Raw genomic sequence first — 18,869 nt, forward strand, 5'->3', positions numbered from 1 at the left:
CAACAACCACCATCAGGAAGACAGTAACTTCTTTTTAAGCTATGCCTGCTTGCTTGCCGGGTATCATTATTTTTTCATGTCAGGCACCACTTTTAGAACCAGAAAGCTGTATTATAAACGAACACCACTTGAAGACAAGATCTAAGCTCTTCAGCACACAATTCTTACACAGACCGACCTTCACGTCAGCCAGGTTTAAATCTGGACAACACAAAAGTACATGCCAAACCCTTTTTGTCTGTTGAGATCTCCCTACAGCAAAAAGAAACACTCCTTGGTATAATTCACAACACTTTTCCAGGCCAGATAGTTAAGCTGCATGGCCATAAAAGTGCTTCAACCCAGTGTTACTACTAATGAAGAAACAGTACCAAAAGAGGGTCTAAGTTCCTGGCAAGTTTCTAATGTAGACCTGAACCCCCTGCTCAGCCAACATCACAAACCTCCACCCTCCAGCTCTTCCAACCACTCCAAATTTCTCACATCCTATTCCTTATTTACAAGCAGCTCCTACCAATATCCAAAGCCGAATTACATCCATGCAAAGCCCTTTTCACAAGTCCCCTCTAGTAGGAGGCATACAAAAGCCTCAAAAAGAATTGCTCAATCTGTGAGTGGTGACCACAGCTTTTAGGAACTGTTACACATATGCCTCCAGCACCTCCCTGTTCTCATCTCTTCTCTCCCTGTCTCATTACACACTTACGATATAAAGATCTTTGGGACAGAGGGAAACAGCTTTTCTTTTTTATGCTTGTATGTTCTGTGACAGCTGACACTGACAATGAGCGTTACAAATTATGCCATTTTGACATTAAGTGTTGTCAGAGCCCAAAACAGGTTGTAGCTCACCATTAGAAAAGGAGGTCACAGGAGTCACGCATCTACAAATAGCATTTATTGCCAGCTTCATCAAGAGATAGCAAGGATTGAAACGAATACAGACCGTACACCTGCAGTGTGATAAGATACCTAGCAAACCTCAGTGAGGCATCACTTTTTTTTTCCATTTCTGAAACTACACTATTTTCACTTTTCTTCTACCTGTCCAGGCAATAACATTGGAAAACATGATAAACAACAATCAGTATAACATTTATGGATGTTTCTCCTTGAGAAACTCTTACAAGTCAATGTTTGTGTCAAGCATGGTTAAGTGCCTGTAAAACATTAACTCATACAGAAAGTGGAACATTCAGCATCAGCAGAGCACAAAACCTCCAAAAGCAACAGCTAAAGATGTTTTTATACATATATATAATTCTCAGTAGTACTGTGTGGGAGGTGAAGAGAGAGGAAAAAAGAAAAGGCAGGAATCCATGAACATAAGCTCTTTAAGAAGGAAACTGTCCATTGTAGGAGTAGGAAGAGGTTTTATATTTCTTCCAGCAGTATCAATGCAGCCTAGAAAGCTAGTCGTACATAGTAACTGTTGCTAAGGAATGCAATAGCTACAGCTCCTCCTTTCAATTCAAGCCTCTCATGGCAAAGCTCACCAAGATATGTGCATATTAGCTGTATCAACTGGAAGATCCTGACAGATCACTAAAAACACTAAGCCCCCTCTCTTAACTTCCAGGCAGCACTAGAAGGAAAAAAAATACCCAAACAAGACCTATCAAACACCAAAAAAAGAACTAACTGAGTAAGTAAGTAGACCAGCTACAGAGGAAAAGAAAAGAAATAATCCACCAATTGGCTCTTCCTACTGCAGTTATAAGAAAATCATTGTTATCAAAGTGACAGAGAAGTTGCAGGATGCTGCAGAGACTAACGCTGGCTGTTTTGTTAGACCAGCCTGTCTCCCAAGGCCCTGGCCAACTGTGAACCAGAGTAAGCATGAAGACAAACACACTTGGTTCCCCACATTAAAAGGTTCCTATTTGCTTTATTCTTACCCTGGTGTAGCACCAGAAGTGCTATAAGCTGTTCTATATTGTTTTATGATATATATGCCCGCAACTGTTATCTTTTTTTCCACTTAATACGAATAGATCATCCACCCTAGAAATCCAGAAAATCAAAGTCTCATTTCCTCTTTGGCCATGCTGATGATATTTTCTAACTCTGTGGACACCCTTTCAATAAAACCTTCACTAATCATTGTTCTAATGTAAAATGGAAGTCGTAAGCTACACAGTCAAGTCTCACAAGCGTAGGAGGTGAATCAGCAGGAACACTGCAGAGCTCTTAACATCTTAAGATGGTACCAATATAGCCTAAAACGGTAGTCCTACATAGCAACTGTTGCTAAGATGGTGTATTTTACTGCAATGAGATGGCCAAGGCTTCTAGACAAGGGAAAACATCTGACGACTGAATTGTTCGTCTTCCTAGAAATATACCTGCACGCTTTCTGGAACACTAACCACGTGCTGCCTCATAAACCTTAACAGTTCAAAACTGTGTATTTTGGTTAGCTTCAGTATTGCACTATCATAAACATAAAATATACTATTAGCTTTATGCATTGAAAAAGCATCAAAGATTTCTCCCTACCCAATACAAGACGGGGATGTCACAACGATCCAATAGTTCAATGGATAAACTATTACGCACTATTTGCCCAACAGGACTTTTAATAGAGTAACTAAACTGCACTGCTTTTGGGCAGAGCAGGTAAGGAAGCTATTAAAAAAAAACAAAACCAAAAAAAACCCAAAACCTAGAGGAAAAAAGTAATTTACCTCATAAAAAAAATGCCACTTCTCTACACTTAGATGTAACGCTGAATGTAAAAAGTCCATCTTGATCTTTCCCGTCCCCCGGTATCATATTTAAAACACTCAACATGACAGCTTGACAGCATTTCAAGCACAAGTCTCCAGATTAAAAACAGCTTACCAGCTTATCTTTATGTAATAGTTTATTTCCACACAATATTTTTCTTCATATTTCATTGCAAAAGGTTACACAACACACAGGTATTGTAAAGCCTCGATTTTCAGGAGCTGAGTATACCATTTAAAAACAGACCTATGTTTCTGCCTGACAGTGAACTGAATTATAGTATCTCTTGCTATGCGATACAGAAGAATAACATGAGGAACGGCTGTGCCTGAAACATAGGCTGGCAACGCAACTCTACTGTTAACAGCAGCTGAATGAAAACTTCTGGTAACAAATCATGACAGCATCTAGCAGTAAAAACACAAGTCAACAGGAACTCCTGAAGGTGAGACTGTGATGTAAACATAACAGGTCATGAAGCACACTATAAATCCAGTTCCATTTATTACAGATAATCAAGCTCTCTACCCCATCACAACAATCACATTCACTCCTACTACCACATTACCCACAGGAATACATGTGCATAAATACACCACACTCAAACATGAACTATTTACTTTATATTTTCCAGGGACAGACATCATGGAGTCTTTATACTGGTAAACAATTACTCATAGGAGCACTAGGTATTCAGTGACTAAGTATTTATAACAATGTAAGAATTGCATAACACATCCCTCAACTGGTGTACTTCATGTTTTCTTCCAAAATTACTCCTATTTTAGCTTCCTTAGCTTAGGAAGCATTTAGCTTCCTCAAAGACATAAAGTAGAAAAATTAATTTCTACAGGAGATAAGTTCTTTTTACCTTCTCAAAAAATACCTTTTTTTTAGAGAGTTTGTCATGATGCAAAGTAAGTCACTAGCAATAAGCAAGAACAAAACTCATGATATGATGCCAGGAACTGAAGTTCTCTTTCTAATCACTGCTTGAAATGAACAGTATCTTTTTTATTTATTTTATATTAAAAAAAAAAAACAAACTACATCTAAACCCCAAACCACAAAACAAACAAACAAACAAACATTTCCAAAAAGTCTGCTTGGATTTGAAAACATATATTTTCTTTGGAAAAACTTTTAAAAGTCTCATAGTCCTTGCCTCACAAACATGCTGAACAGTGAATGAAGACCAACAGTTTAAATGAAATCCACATGAACTCAGTTCTCAAATGGCTTTGGACACCAATGAGAAACTGCAACTCTCCAGAAACTCTCCAGCTTTCACAGCCACCGAAAGTTATAGTTAAAACTGAAGCTGCATTACAGCATAATGTAACACATAACGAACCAACGACATTACTTGGGAGGTTTTTTGGTCAAGTCAGTAACAACCATCACCTTAAATTATTCTGGACAACAAGTTCGATGTGACCTAAAAACTGAGGTTTAGTATTTGATGCAATAAAGCATGGTTTGGCTTTTGTAAGAACAAGTGATACTAAGGCTATATTTAATTTTGATGACCTGAGAGAACATTCAGAAGAATGCTAATTTTCAGTGAAAGCTTGTCAAAGAAATATAAAGATTAAAAATTGCTATGCTTGAAAGCAAATCTGCCTGCCACAGCTCATTCAAGTAGCAATGTTTTTTGGCAGTAGTCCTCAGCTGGTACAATAGCCCATGATCATATATTTCTATTTCTTGAATTGTAAACTCCACAGGCCCTTGACACTTAGCGAGGAGTTTTAGTGTGTATGTATTCCAATATATCTCTAAATGACCAGTTGCATCAGTCCACCTAATAAAGCAGAATGCAGTACCCACAGAGACAAAAACACAGCCAGCACTCCAGCCACCTTCATTTAGGCACAAATGCAAAATCTATTTCCAGCTCCTGTATGCTGCTGCTGAACAGCCTGAAGCATGACAAATTCAACTGAATTTGTCTGGAGACTGGAGAATTTTTACTACATCTTTAAATTGGATAGTGACCCACAACACAGAGAAAGGTGTCTGCTGGGCTAGCATTATTAGCTTTTTTCCCAATTTTTATCAAAGCTTCGCAAAAGGTTTTTAAAGCCACTACATTGCTGAGAGCACAACAGCAGCCCTCAGATTAAAGTGAAATTAAACTGATGACAGTTTAGGTTCAAGCTAGAGGAATAACATAACACGCTAAGAGGCAGAGAAACACCCATTCAGCTACTCTTGGTACAGGACTTCCAGCAGGGATATGGAGTAGACATGTATAGATAGGGTCCTCTTCAGCTCCTGCTCCACCCTGTCCCCCGTCATGATTCACACCCCAAGGATATCTACACTCAAAGTCTTCTAGACCACTGAAGTTCATCAGAAGTGAATTAATCTGAAAGGAATAAAACTTGTGATAGTCTTCCCTTTCTTCAGTATGGCAGACAACTGGGGTAACAAGCATTCCTTGCTTTGTTTTAGTGATGGTTTGTTGTTTACCCTGTAACCACATCTCCCTAAATGAGATTACTGCAATCAATTTACCCAGATTGCAGTATACCAAGAAAAAAAAAAAAAATCAGCATCTATACAATACACTTGTAATGTTACACTATATCAGATGATTGCTAAATCATAGAACAGCCCTGTTGGAAGGGACCTCAAAAGAGCAAAGGAATTTGTGAAGTAATATGAAGCTGTGAATCATTCCCAGAGACCTCACAGACCACCACTTGAAAACTTTCCAGTTTATGTTTGTGAAACCTATCACCAAAAGAGCCTTTACCTTCATCCTTAGAAAGCTTAGCTGCACGAACACAACTATCTAGTCACAAAAGCACATACGAATACTTTATTCTTATGAATCAAGCCAGTATTTCCCAGGAGCCTAAAAAATTATAAATGACTGTTAAGTCCACACATGATGTCCAACAGACAAATCACCTTCCTTCCATTCAAATGTTCAGCTGGCATAGCCATTTCACATTTCATTTTTCATCCCTGCATCATATCCTTACAGAAGATTTAAACTTCAATCTGCATTTTCAAAGTAAAAACAGTCTCATTTTGTCAACTGCTACCCTGCAAAGTCATCAAATTAACACTCTGTTTATTTTTCCAAGACCTATTTTATACTACTTTACCACTCGTTAGGGCTGCCTTTTTTTTTTTTTAAGAAAACACTGGGGTGCTGTCATCCCCGTATTTTAAAGTCCTCCTCACCCCCCCAAAAATCCAAAACATTAGTTCCTATAACTAAAACTTTAACTGACCAAAAACATTTAAGCCAAATAACCACTTAGTCCTGGGCTCTTCACCCTGTATGCCTTCTTTCCCATTTGTTACTGCTATTGACTTTAGATAGCAGCCCCTTTCCAAAGAGATATACCACTGCTGTAAGTGCCAGGCTTTTTTAGTGGATTTTGAAAGTGTATTTAATACTTGAAAAGTGTATTCAACCAGGAATTTTCTTTGACTAGTCATATGAACATAAGCGTGCAACACCTCTGGGTTACTTCGTTTAGGCAAGTGGTGCACAGTGATCATCTAGACTAAACAATCACTGTTTACGTGTGCTAAGGATCACACTTAGTTGGCCACCCTTTATTGATGAGCACAGTGTTAACACTGAACAAACAACTGCTTGTGCCCACTTAGTACAAAGAGATCCTAATTCGTGGTTAGACACAAACGGTACTCCACAACAAAAAGAACTAGCCTTGAAACAGCAATTTCACCACCTATTTGAAGGCTGTCTATTGCATAGACATTTGTACATGAAAGCATGCTTGTTCAACTTGCAGCAGTTATAAACACAAGAACTAAAATGCTCCAAAAGTGACACTTTAAATTACTCTGTCCTCATAACACTAGAAAAAACTTCCAGAGATAGAACATACAGGCAAAGTTTACTTCCACATCATAAATCACTCATCTGAACCACAGAAACTAGCACAGAGGTTTTTGTAAAATAATGTAGACATTGCAGTATACTTAACACCATTAAAAAACCGCCCCAAAAATACTCAAATATTTACTGTTTTACCAATCAGTGTTGTCCTTCCTAGACTTCTTCCCAAACCTCTCAACTCCTAAATTAGGGAATTTCTTTGAAACGTTTACCTTCAGTAGGAAACTTAATTGTGTTTATGTACTTTGTTACCAGTTAAGCTAACAATGGCAAACAGTCTGACCACTTAGGTGAGTGATCACAAGGATGAGCCACACTCTTCTCTGTGACACCTACTTACAGAAAAAACACTGACTAAAGCCATCACAAACTTTTGTACAGACAATGACAAGCGGGTCAACTGACAACTCTGACCAGTCTTTATCAAAACTGTTATTCCTAGTGAAAGCAAGGCCCACAGCACCAGAAACAGACATGTTCTCATAACTGTATCTCTCATGAACAGCCCAGTGTGACCCCTGCAAGTCTCTTTTAACCACTCAACTAAATGTCCAAATTTTAAAATTTGCTTAATATACCAATCAGAAACACAGAGCGTTTTGAGCTGTCATTTAAAATGCTAGCAGAAGAAACATCCTTAGTCAAGAAGGGGAGCGGTGGCACGCTTGGGAGTCCTGGGGTCGAGCACTGACTTCACATTTTACCCTTTCCAAGGGAGGCCTTGTACTTCTGGCCAGTCTGTAAAATAAATTATAACTACTCCCCAGGTGAGAGATAAGTCACTCAAACAGGTTACATACTGGAAGTGTAACAGCATAGGAATGAATATCTCTAAATAAACACATCCGTCCCACCTGGAGGTCCCACACCTGCAGTGAGCAATGAAGCTGTTGCGCCTTCTCGGCCCTACCCCGGCCAAGGGGAGGCAACAGCTCCCATCACCGCAAGACGCCGGCTCCCATGAGCAAGAAAGGAGCCCCTGGAGCCCTGCGGTGCCACAGGAGTTCCCGCCTGCACTCCCGAGAACGCAAAACTCGCCGCCCGAGAGGCGGCGGGGGGCGGCGGCGCCACCGCCCCGGGAAGGCCCCGCGGCCCACGGCTCCCTCGGCCCCGCCAGCCGCTCCGCCGCCACCCAGGCCCCGCGCCGCGCCTACAGCCGGCCTCGCTCCCCCAGGCCAGGCCCCAGAGCCCCGATCTCCCCTGCCCGCCCTCAGACGAAAGCCTTCGGGGCCGCGGCACCTACCTGCGCCTCCTCCCAAGGCGGCAGCCATGGCTCTTCACCTTGCCCAGGCGGCGGCGGCTACCAGCAGCGACTCCGTGCCACCCCCAGGAGCGGCGGGGAGCGGGGGGGAGACGGGGAAGGGCTCGGATTCAGCGCCCGGCAACTCCCCCTCCCGCCGCCCCTCCGCACGCACCCACCGCGGGAGAACAACAAACTACCACAACATGGCGGCCGCCGCCGTCCCTGTCGCCACCGCCCCCGCGCTGCATCATGGGACGGCGGAGGACCGGACCCTCCCTCGCGGGCAGGGCGGGCAGCGGGCGCCGCTGGTTGGCTGGCTGGGGCCCTGTGCGCGTGCGCCGAGCTACCCTCCGGGGCGGGTCGGGCGGGAGCGCGCATGTGCGGGGGCGGGGGGGGCGGGGACGCGCCTGCGCGCGCGGAGCTGAGGTGGGGGTGCCGCGGCGGCGGAATGGCGGCCGGGTCGCGGCTCCCTCTGGCCTTGGGTCGGCAAAGGCCCTGGGGAAAGGCCGTGGAGCCCTCCCCGGGCGGCTCCGCGCCCTGCCTGGGGTCTTTGCAGGCAGTGCGTGTTGCCTGGGCCCAGCCGCCCCCTACAGGGGAGCAGGTCCGCCGGCCTCCGGCCCTGAGGGAGGCTGTTGGCTGCGGCCTGGCTGCGTGCGGGGCCGGCCGCGCCGGCTGCGGTGACTTTGCCGGACCGGGACAAACAGTGGGGAGTGGGAACGGGAGAAGGAGGCGCTGCTTTTCAGTGCTCCCAGGCCTCCCCATCAAGGATCTCTTTGCCAAAGCGGGAGGCTGGTTACAGCACTCCGAAGTGCCCAGGGCACCCTGGGCTGCATTGAGGCTTCAGTAGGTTGTAGGTCCAGCTTCAAGCCCCAAGTTGAGCTACCTCTTGTGCGGAAAAAAGCCACACGGGTTAATAGGATTAAAATACACCATAAAAGCCATGGTATGGGCTATGTTGAGCAGGTCCGTGGTCCTCTCATCTTTTAAGACTTGTATATGCAGGGGAGTTAACGCTTGCTTAAACTAAACTAAAATAGTTCAGGCCATGTAGTTCTTGGTTCTGCACTCAAACCTCACGTGGGTACATGGCTTTACAGGCTCAGTGTCATAACGTGCTAAATAGATTCTAGTGATAGGACAAGGGGTAATTCTGAAAGAAGGTAGATTAAATGAGATGTTAGGAAGAAATTCTTTACTGTGAGAGTGGTGAGGCACTGGCACAGGTTGCCCAGAGAAGCTGTGGGTGCCCCATCCCTGGAGGTGTTCAAGGCCAGGCTGGATGGGGCTTGGAGCAGCCTGGTCTAGTGGGAGGTGTTGCTGCCCATGGCAGGGGGGGTTGGGACTGGATGAGCTTTAAGGTCCCTTCCAAGCTGAACCATTCTATTATTCTAAATACAGTTTCACTGCAAGCTAAAAGTCCTTTTCTTCTAGCCCTTTGTCTAAGCCCACCCTTCCTGGTTGCTCAGTTACATGCTCTCCTTTTCAAAGGACCTAGTGATCACATGGCTGCGGAGTATATCAATTTGGATCACTGATCCCACAGAAAAGTAATTCACCAAAAAGAGGTCTCGTTTTGAGTTTCCTTCCCACCTTTTCCTAGTTTTCCTTTAAATGGGGGAATCAGGACTTGTGCCATTCTGCACAGACCAGGTTAAACACTGTATAAAATTGTGCCTTGATATAAAACAAACTTCTAGGTTATGCTACCTGTGAAGAAGCCCAATCTGATCTAAAACAGTTTAATGGAGCCTACTATAACAAGACTAGTTCAAAGTAAATGGCAAAACTTTCCCAGGTGGACAAGTCCTCATGGAAATAATTAACAATGTTAGTATTTAAATTATCGGCGTTATCTGATTAAACCCTCGCTATGAGAATAGGGAAGTTCTCATGTCACTTTGTTCCCAGCTCCCTGCAGACTTATCTCTGCATTGCATTTGGTCTCTTTTTTTAGGTTTTCTTCACAACTGTACAGCTAGAGATTTATTCTTTACATATTCCTACAAACTCACAGCCAAATTCTGACTTTAATTTAGGAAACAGATTACATCAGTAATTGATGCTTGCTGATAATTTAATATGTAGTCCATCAGTCTAGCTCTGATTACCTGACGTGGAGGCAGTAAGTTAAGGGAACACTACTACTATCAATGGTAAAAAAATGGTGATTTCAGTGGGGCCAAGATTTCAGCCATTGGTCCTTGTTATTTTCTTTTGGGTAACTGGTTTGCAACACAAAAGGATTTCTTTGCAAGGGAGGGAGTTTGCTAGACCCTTTAAAGGCAGGATGGAGGAGAAGTGTGTGGGGTGAGAGTGAGCCAGTCTCAGCAGCAGCCTGTTACAATTCTTGACTCTCTTGTCATAATTCCCTGTGTCCCATCTGTTCGAGGATGGAAAATGAAGTGTTAAACGTAAGCAGTATTCACAATGAGCATCTTTGTGGCATTCAGATGTGTAGAGGAGTGCATTTTATGCTGTATATTTTTGCTCATTTTAATAGCTGATTTGATTTCCATGACTGACAGTCTGAACACAAATCAGGTTAACATTTGCTTAACACACCAACCTAATATTAAAGAGGAATAACAGGATAGTTCAGTATTACTCTGTTTGTTAATATACAGACCCTACAGCTCTGGTACAAAAAAGTGGCCATTCCCAGATGTCTGAACTTCAGCAGGTGCAGAACAGGGACCTAAACTACGATGACAGAGGCAGGTATGGTGACTCTACTCACCTTCACGCAGGACTTTCCATGAGTTTTCAAATTCCAGGAACTGTAGTTGCTCTGGATTCTGTATAATAAAAATCCAGCTTTTTCTCAATACTATTTAACCTGTGCTAAAAAATGCAAGCGTGCTCCTCTCTTTTCTATAAATGGGGGTTAGCATACTTGCCACCTCTGGAAGCCATGAATTAAAATGACTTTATGTGAACTAATCATCATCAGTTTATTTAAATATTTTTGGAAGTTCTGCATAAATATTGTATTTGCCTGTGTGTCTCCAAAGCAAATCCAGCTGCAACTGGGAACGCAATAGATTGTCTTGCAAGGAGATTAAGTAAATAACTGAGCCAGAACTCAAGAAACCTGTAATCCTGGTTTTGCACTCACTTGCTGCGTTACTGGGTCAGGTTGCCTTGCATCTGCTGCCTCAGATTTCCCTCTCTAAGCTGCAGAGAATAATGCTAAACTTCTTTTTTTCTGATTATTAGAGACTTTTTGGTAAAAATTGTTGTGTCGTGACTTCTCTACATTAAGCTGCTTCCACTGCAGTAGTTACTATCAGTTTTATTTTTGCTAGTTTTGGATTTTAATATTTTTTTCCAAAATACTTCATAGCTTATTTTTTGAGCAGACACATTATATTTTGATTTTTTGTTGTTTTTTTTTAATTTAAATTATTATTTATTTTTGCACACATACTCAAATAGTTAAAAATCACTGTTCAGAATCCAGTAAAGCGGACTTCCAAGTTTAATTCCATTAAACACTCAAAATTAATACGTGGGTAATAAGAACGGTGCTATCAACAGCAAACGGCTCCTAGTTCCCTAGAGAAAATGTGCTTCTGGCTGGGTTACCTCTTCATGAGCTTTCATTCTAGTCCCACTCAGGCAAAACCAGACTGAGTTTTTGTAGCATGGCAGGCTGGCCGAGATGGGTGGTCCAGTTGTGGGTTTGGCTCATAACCTTCTTATGATGAAGCTCTCAAAGTGACATTTAACTCCAAGGCACTGTCTTCCATTCAAAGTTAAGCTTGTCTTCAGACGAGTTCCTCCAAATCAAACACTAAACAAGCCTTGGTTTATTTCAGCAACATCCTGTGAGGCAGCAAATGTTCTGACACACCTGACAGGAAATTCTGGCTTTAAAGTATACAAATACAAGACATGGAGGTGCTGGAGCGTGTCCAGAGAAGGGCGACGAAGATGGTGAGGGGTCTGGAGGATAAGTCTTAGGAGGGGCATCTGAGGGAACTGGTGTTGTTCAACCTGGAGAAAAGGAGGCTGAGAGGAGACCTTATCACTCGCTACAACTACCGGAAAGGAGGGTGCAGAGAGGTGGGGGTCGGTCTCTTCTCCCAAGTAATAGGCAAGAGGACAAGAGGAAATGGCTTCAAGTTGTGCCAGGGGAGGTTTGGATTGGAGATTAGGAAAAATTTCTTCACTGGAAGGGTTGTCAAGCATTGGAACAGGCTGCTCAGGGAAGTGATGGAACTGCCATCCCTGGAGGTATTTAGAAGACGGGTAGATGTGGTGCTTAGTGATATGGTTTAGTGATGGTTTTGTCCGTGGTACGTCAATGGTTGGACTCGATGATCTGAAAGGTCCCTTCCAACCTGGACAATTCTTTGATTCTATGAAATGAGGGGTGTGAAAGCCAGTTCACTCTCTTGTAGGTGCCACTGGGCCTGATCAATGACCTAATGGAAGCGACAGCAATCTCAGGAGGCAGCAGGACCTCTTAAAAGATGCAGGCAGGTGAAAGATGCTTTCTCTTTGAGCATATTCCCCAGAAGGGCAAAGGCAGAGGAGGAAACGAGAAAGACTTTAAAAACTAATATCTTACTTAAGGAAAGAGAACAGTATGAGGATTAAAACAATTAAAATATATGAAAAACACCAGCGTGGTAAAATTTGAACAGGAAACACTCCGAGTGTGTTACAGTCTCCGGACTCACCGTAGTTTCAGAGCTGTGGTCAGTGTTAAAGTGTATCAGCTTTTATCACTTTTTCTTTCTGTTTCCTCCCCCATTTTTGTTGCTTATTTATCCACTTGTTGCACTTTATCTGCCTTGTTGTCTGCAACCCACTTGATGCATCTTATTTCAGCTGTAATTTCTTCAGAGCAACGTGACCTAGGGACCCCTGAAACAGCTGCTAGGGTGGAGAACAGCAGAGCTTGTGTGCTGAGAAATGGTCTAAACAAGCAATGTGTCTGTCAAGCGGGTTATTAATGTGTCATGTGTGGAGTCCCTAGAAAGCTGGTCACCCACCAAAGATTGAAATCTCAACAGAACAGATATATTGTTCAAGTATAGTGTAAAATATATAAATTATTACCAGCTGCAACTGGCTGCGGGGAGGTTTGGGCTATAGTTTTGGGTTCTGAACTGAAAGCAGCGCGCAGAAGCCTGGGTATTGCCCTGGACCCCAGTGTTTGCAATATATTTTAGGTATCTAGAGAAACGAAATCAAGAAACATCAAAGGAATCCAAGCGTTAAACATGTTACAGCATTTTATTTGTAATTATTTCATTTTCAATGTAGATGCTGGAAGCCTTACTGACTAAGCTTTGCTTTGTTTCACCAGCAAGCCCATGTGGTGTCAGGGGCAGCAGGAAATTGAGGTGAAGCTGGCAAATGTCGGGCAGTCCTTCCTTTCAAGAATGACTCAGAATAAAGTGGAAAATGTCCAAGATGCCCCATTCTTAGCCAAAGGGAGTGGTACCCCATGATAAACATATCAGAGTAAGTAAAGGTTGAGTGTTTCCCAAGGTTTCCTGACAAGGAGCCAATGTACGGCATCGTTGGCCTTGCCCAAATGCTGAGTTTTTGGGAAGGGCTTGCTTTCTCTGGACACAGGCCAGGCTGGCCCCTTCCACTCTGTAAAGAACAGAAGGACATCTGATGGCTCTGGGCAAACCTCAGAGCACCACAAGCAGCTTCTGTGTCCTGGATTCTTGTGGCTCCTACCTGTGAGCAAAGCCCCGTGCTCTGTGGAGCACCACTGAACGTAGAGACATTGTGCCCGGGTACCAAATGTCAGCTAACGTACATGAACTTCCAGATCAGAGCTTACGTTCCTAAGAACTTCTCATACCAGAAGGCAATAATCCTGTTAAAAGCCTCTGGGAACTACTGCAATGCAAATAATAGTAGCAATAATTAGCTCTGCTTTAATTGATACTGTGTATTCCTCAAATGTCAGTGAAAATTTACTTTGCTAAGCCAACAACTTCTCCCCTGGAACTCTGCTGGCTTTACCAGAATTACACGAGGGGTGAATTTGGATCATTGTAGGTTCCTGGCATAAATTATCAGCTGCTGATTCCTTGCCCTTTAAAACTTGGCAAGCACACAGGAAGAGTTTGCCAGACATGCGAGAACTAGGTCTATGCATTTATGGGAAAATCCTTCGGGACTATGCACAGAAAGGAGTACAATTTGCTAGAAGTACCCAGCTGTGAAATCCAAGAACTTGCACGCAGCTCTAGCAACTTAGACCCTATTGAGCCTGGCCTCGATACCAATGGTTCCTGGAAGCAGTTTTTGTGCCCTCAGCTTTAGGAAAGCATGAATGTGATTGTGAAAAACCCTGCAAATGTGTGGAGATGCTAAATTTACAGAATAGCCCCAAAAGGGATGATTTTGGTTGGCATAATCTAGAGTCAGTTTATGGTTACTCCTGTTTATCCTGGTCGCCAGGACTTGTCTCTGCTTAACATTGGTAGTGTAGTTCTGAGCATATCATTGGCATAAATAAATAAAGATAACACACTTCAAAGCAATCACTGTCTTCAGTATGAACAAGATCCGCATCTGGACATTTTGTCTTACTGAGCACCTAGGAATTTTGATACCCCATCCTTCATGGACAGACATCTGTGCCATATCACTGCTACAGCTACGTGCTCAGACACTCCTTGGAGATTCTTTCTAAGGGAAGAATAAATGTCATCTAGCTCTAGCTGGCTAAAAGTTAGATGCCTAATCTAAGCTCATTGGGTGAACCTCCTCTGTTTAGTTACATCAGATGGGCTGAATGGCGGCTCTTAGCCGTGTGAGACCTGTCTTGATAAAAGTGAAGGGAAATAAATCCCAACCATAGAGTCTCTATTTTGACAGTGCTGAGCAAGATTAGAGCCAGTAGCAGATCTCAAGTTTAAAATTTTCCACATTTACCAGGGAAAGAGTGCTGGCTTCCACAGCTTCAGTCCATATTGCAGGATCAAGCTATTTCTGTGTTTGCTGGGCCTAGTGGGTAAGGGGTTTAGGCTCTAATGGAATCCTTCAGAGACTCAGAGATACAATGCACTTGATTTTATGGATTATCCATATATACAAAAGTGTTGTTGCCAAACAAACTCAGGAACAGATCACTCTAGCACATTACCAGTAAGCCAATTAGTGAAATGAAGCATTGCAATTATTAGACTTCTTCATGCAAATGTGTTTGTGGAAAAGAGAATCATTTTGCCTGGATTTAGTATTCAGGAAGACCTTGCCAGTATGATATCTGGTGATGGTTGCTGTAGCTATTATTGACCACTTTCTTTTTTTGCCCTGATGTGTGTTGATATAAAAGCATTAATGTGAATGTTAATGAGTAAAATAGCCAGGATTTAGACCCTGTCATGTGTTTTTTCAGTAGCTGCGTTTGTTCCACGTGTTTTACAACATCTTCTAACGTTAACTTTGGTTATACTATTTTTCCATTACAGAGACCGACAGCATCAGTATTTTATTTGGGCCAAAATCCACAAGCCTTTCACTAGTTTCCTTACAAGGAAGACTGACAGAATTAGGCCCTACATATCAAATCAGTTTCATCCGGGAACCTTAGTTTTATCTAGTTGATCCAACAGATTTGTTTATCACAGCCTGTCCACATTAAGCTGGGCACCTTTTCTATAATGAGTTCCTGGGAGCCCAGAAACAGGTTATGGAACATGACCCATTACAGCGTGCTGTGGTACAGGGAACCGATAGAGATGCATTATCCAACGCAGCCACAGTTTGAAGTGCTATCTTGTATAACAAATTATTGACTTCATTGTACATAGTACTAGGATTTAATTAAGCGATAAGACCCATCATAGTGGTCCTTTATCTAGCAGATAAGGATTTACCAAGCTTACCCAAGAGGTCTTTATCTGAAAGATAAGAAAAAGGTACATAAGGTGCCTTCCCCTGTTTTTAAATCGTTAATTGAAAAGACCTTATTTTTTAAGTTCTAGGTTGTTGTCTTTTTTTCATGGCTTAGTATTAAAGATTCAGATGGACTTTTATAAGGGAGGTTGTCACAGGGAAGAATGTTACCAGTGGCCTTCACTGGGTGAAATTAATAGGTTTTATATAGTTTTTATTCACAATGCACCAGCTCTCAGCTCAAGTGTAAATTTAGCCTCTGATCTGCAGGAGATTTTCCAGTGACTCCATGATGCCAGGGCCATAAAAGAGATTCATTCCTTGCTGATTTCAGAGGGCTACAATTGTGATTATATTGTAAAGTTTAGAAAATATCGTGATTACACAGTAGAAGAAAGTGGGGGATACGGAAAACTTCAAGACAGTTCTTTTAATGATTGTGTTGTCAGCTGAACTAAATGATGCCAAAATCTCTAGTCCTTTACCTGTGTGATATAAAGACATATAAGCAGAAAACTTGTAAAGAAATTAAGGCTAGTACAAAGAACTGGCACTGAAAAAAAGATGAACACGCTGGAAAACATAAGATAATACTACTGTTAATGCTCAGTGGAGAAGAACAGAGGAAATTCCAGAGAAAGGAGAGAAGATCACATGTTTTTTATGAGAAAGGCACATAAGGGCTTCTGTGTGGTTGAAAACAGGGCAGGATCTTCGGACTTAACAGATTTAGTCTCTAATGTTACAGACACTTTTTTAATATAATCCTTTCATAAAGGTTCAAGCTTTTTTAAGAATTACCTAAGCAGTTGCTTTCCCTTCCCTTAGCAGAAGGCCAGTGTGCAACATCCTTATAGTAATGGTTACCTTAGATCTTCCAGTTTACAGTGTGACTGTATCCCTGGCCAGTCCATACTTGTTTGTCCTTATGTGCTGATGTTATCTTTTAGCATAAGTGACATTTCTTCCTTGCCAGCGTTTTTCCTTCCCGTCCCCCTGTAAGCCCAGAGAGCAGCCATCCTTTACTACGCTACATAAACCAAGGCCCCCTTGGACCGTTCTGCCCTTGCAGGTCCAGAAGTGACAACGACGCATTGACTCTGTACCCCTTTGGGGACCAGGGACGTATAAGACTCGCTGTTCATTCCACCTCAAGTTGCTTTGTGTGGGCTCTGTGAAATTCTCCTGAATTTCCAGGCATCCAGGAACTTAAGCTGCCAGATACTGGAAATCCAGTAGGTTACTGCCCAAAGCAGTTGTCTACCACATAAATTGATAGGGTTGGCAGCTCTGCTTGTGAAAGACTCCCTGTTCCCCAGATTGTATTAATCATCCTGCTCTGCACCTGTTCTAGCTTGAATTCTTCATGCTTGAACAAGGGCAGTAAAGCAGGGTCTGAAGGGATCAGATTGTATTAGAAGTGCTTGGAGCAATTCAAGCCAGGACCGAGTAGCGGTTATAATGAGAGATACCCTCCAGGTTACACGGGAGGCAAATTGCCTCGGTGGTGAGACAAAGTTTGTAGTGCTGCTCCGAGCTTGTTTGTTCAGTAACCAGGGGATTTCGTTTCCATTGTTGACAATCTGACACCTTTTATGGGCGATTGATTCACTTTTTTAAAAAGTATCATCAGGCACGGAAGCAATAAGTGAGTGGAAAGGTGTGAATTAAAATGTGTACACAGCTAAAGATGATTACTCAGACATTTGCTTAGACCTGAAATCCCAGCTGCGAAGCTGGGGTTATTCTCTCTTGCTCCAACTACCCTTCAGTAATTGCCTCGTGAGCAATTTTTCTGCTGTGTCTTTTTACTTATTTATTTGCAACTTTGAAAACTGATTGAGCTTTCTGCCTCAGAGAAAGCTATAAGCATGTTCCCTCACCTTTATACCCCATACAGAGCTCCCTCACCTTGGTGTAGCCTCTCATGCCTGCAAGCCTTTGAAACAGGTCTCTGATGGCTTGTGCTCCAGAGAAGCCAACAGAGCTTCAGCCACTGGCTTGAGCAGAATAACTCTTCCACCATTTCATGCTTACTTCACTCAGAAAAAGATTTTGTCTGAGTGCTGTTAGCAGGCACTCTGCTGTCCTCTTCTTCCCTGACAACCAGGGAACAAAATCAACCCCCTTCGCTTACATGTGGTTCAACATGAAATTATTTTGCTTCATGCATCTGAATGGTATCTTATAAAAAGGGATTTTTCTTCCTTCAAATCCCACTCTGGTGGGAGCTGCCCCAATCAGCGATGTTTGCTCTCTCGGTCTCTCTGTGTAGTTGTTCCATTAAAGTAGTGTGAAAGCTACAACTGTGTGTCCACTGTCATTCTGTATTAGAAGTCAGGGGTAAGGTAATGGTATGCAGGCTTGATCCTTCTGTAATACTTTCCTTGGATGTACAGTTCTGCCGTTTCTGCTGTCAGCCTGCATTTAGAGTGCAGAGAGTGCTGCATGACTTGAAAGCAGCAGTAGGCAATTCCCAGTCTACGCCTTAGACATTTACATATTTATGCTCACTTCAGCGGAGTAAATATGCTATGAATAAATCCTATTATGTTTGAGACTGTACTTACAGTATAATAAAAACACACAGTACAGCGGTGCAATATCAGGTTTTCTTTCAGTGTGAATATGGGCATACATTTACTAAATTATGTATTGTTAACATGATATACAGCTTCCAGCAGCTGTTAGAATACCTTGTATAATACGAGAAAATAATGAGGGGAAAGTCCTTTAGTCTTTAAACAAGAATTGAAGAAAAAACACTGGCTGCAGGTAAAACAGTTCTGCTGGAAATGGCCAGTCCGTAAGGGCTGACTCAATAGCTGTTAATTTTGTTATTATTATTACTTTTGAAGTTGTGTGCACCCGAATGTGCCATCTAATGCAAGTGATTTTTTCCAAGGACGTTGCCACGTCTTGCTGATACAATACCACAATGTTGCACATGTCACAACCCTATGTTGGTGCTGTGTTCTGGGGAAGAGATCGTTTGACACCATAGTAGATGTCTGCCAAAATTTCTAGGAGTTTCCTTCCTGGAAAAGGTGGCTGGCTGATGCTTGCGTTTACACGGTCCTCTCAGTGGTTACTTCAGCGTTATGCTAAGATCAGGGATTCCTATGAGAAGAGAGA

General features: G+C 42.6%; 1 protein-coding gene across 1 annotated transcript in view; it reads right to left on the reverse strand.

The window, feature by feature from the left end:
- Nucleotides 1-8,122, reverse strand: part of RBM33 (RNA binding motif protein 33) — a 102,431-nt gene extending 94,309 nt beyond the window's left edge. Inside the window, exon 1 of the mRNA XM_054192068.1 lies at nt 7,860-8,122. Coding sequence (XP_054048043.1) covers nt 7,860-7,887 — 28 coding nt within the window. The 5' untranslated portion in view covers nt 7,888-8,122. The remainder of the gene's footprint in view (nt 1-7,859) is intronic.
- Between the last annotated feature and the right edge of the window lie 10,747 nt (nt 8,123-18,869).

Source organism: Rissa tridactyla, chromosome 2 (assembly GCF_028500815.1).
Source record: "Rissa tridactyla isolate bRisTri1 chromosome 2, bRisTri1.patW.cur.20221130, whole genome shotgun sequence".
NCBI classification, from domain to species: Eukaryota; Metazoa; Chordata; class Aves; order Charadriiformes; family Laridae; genus Rissa; species Rissa tridactyla.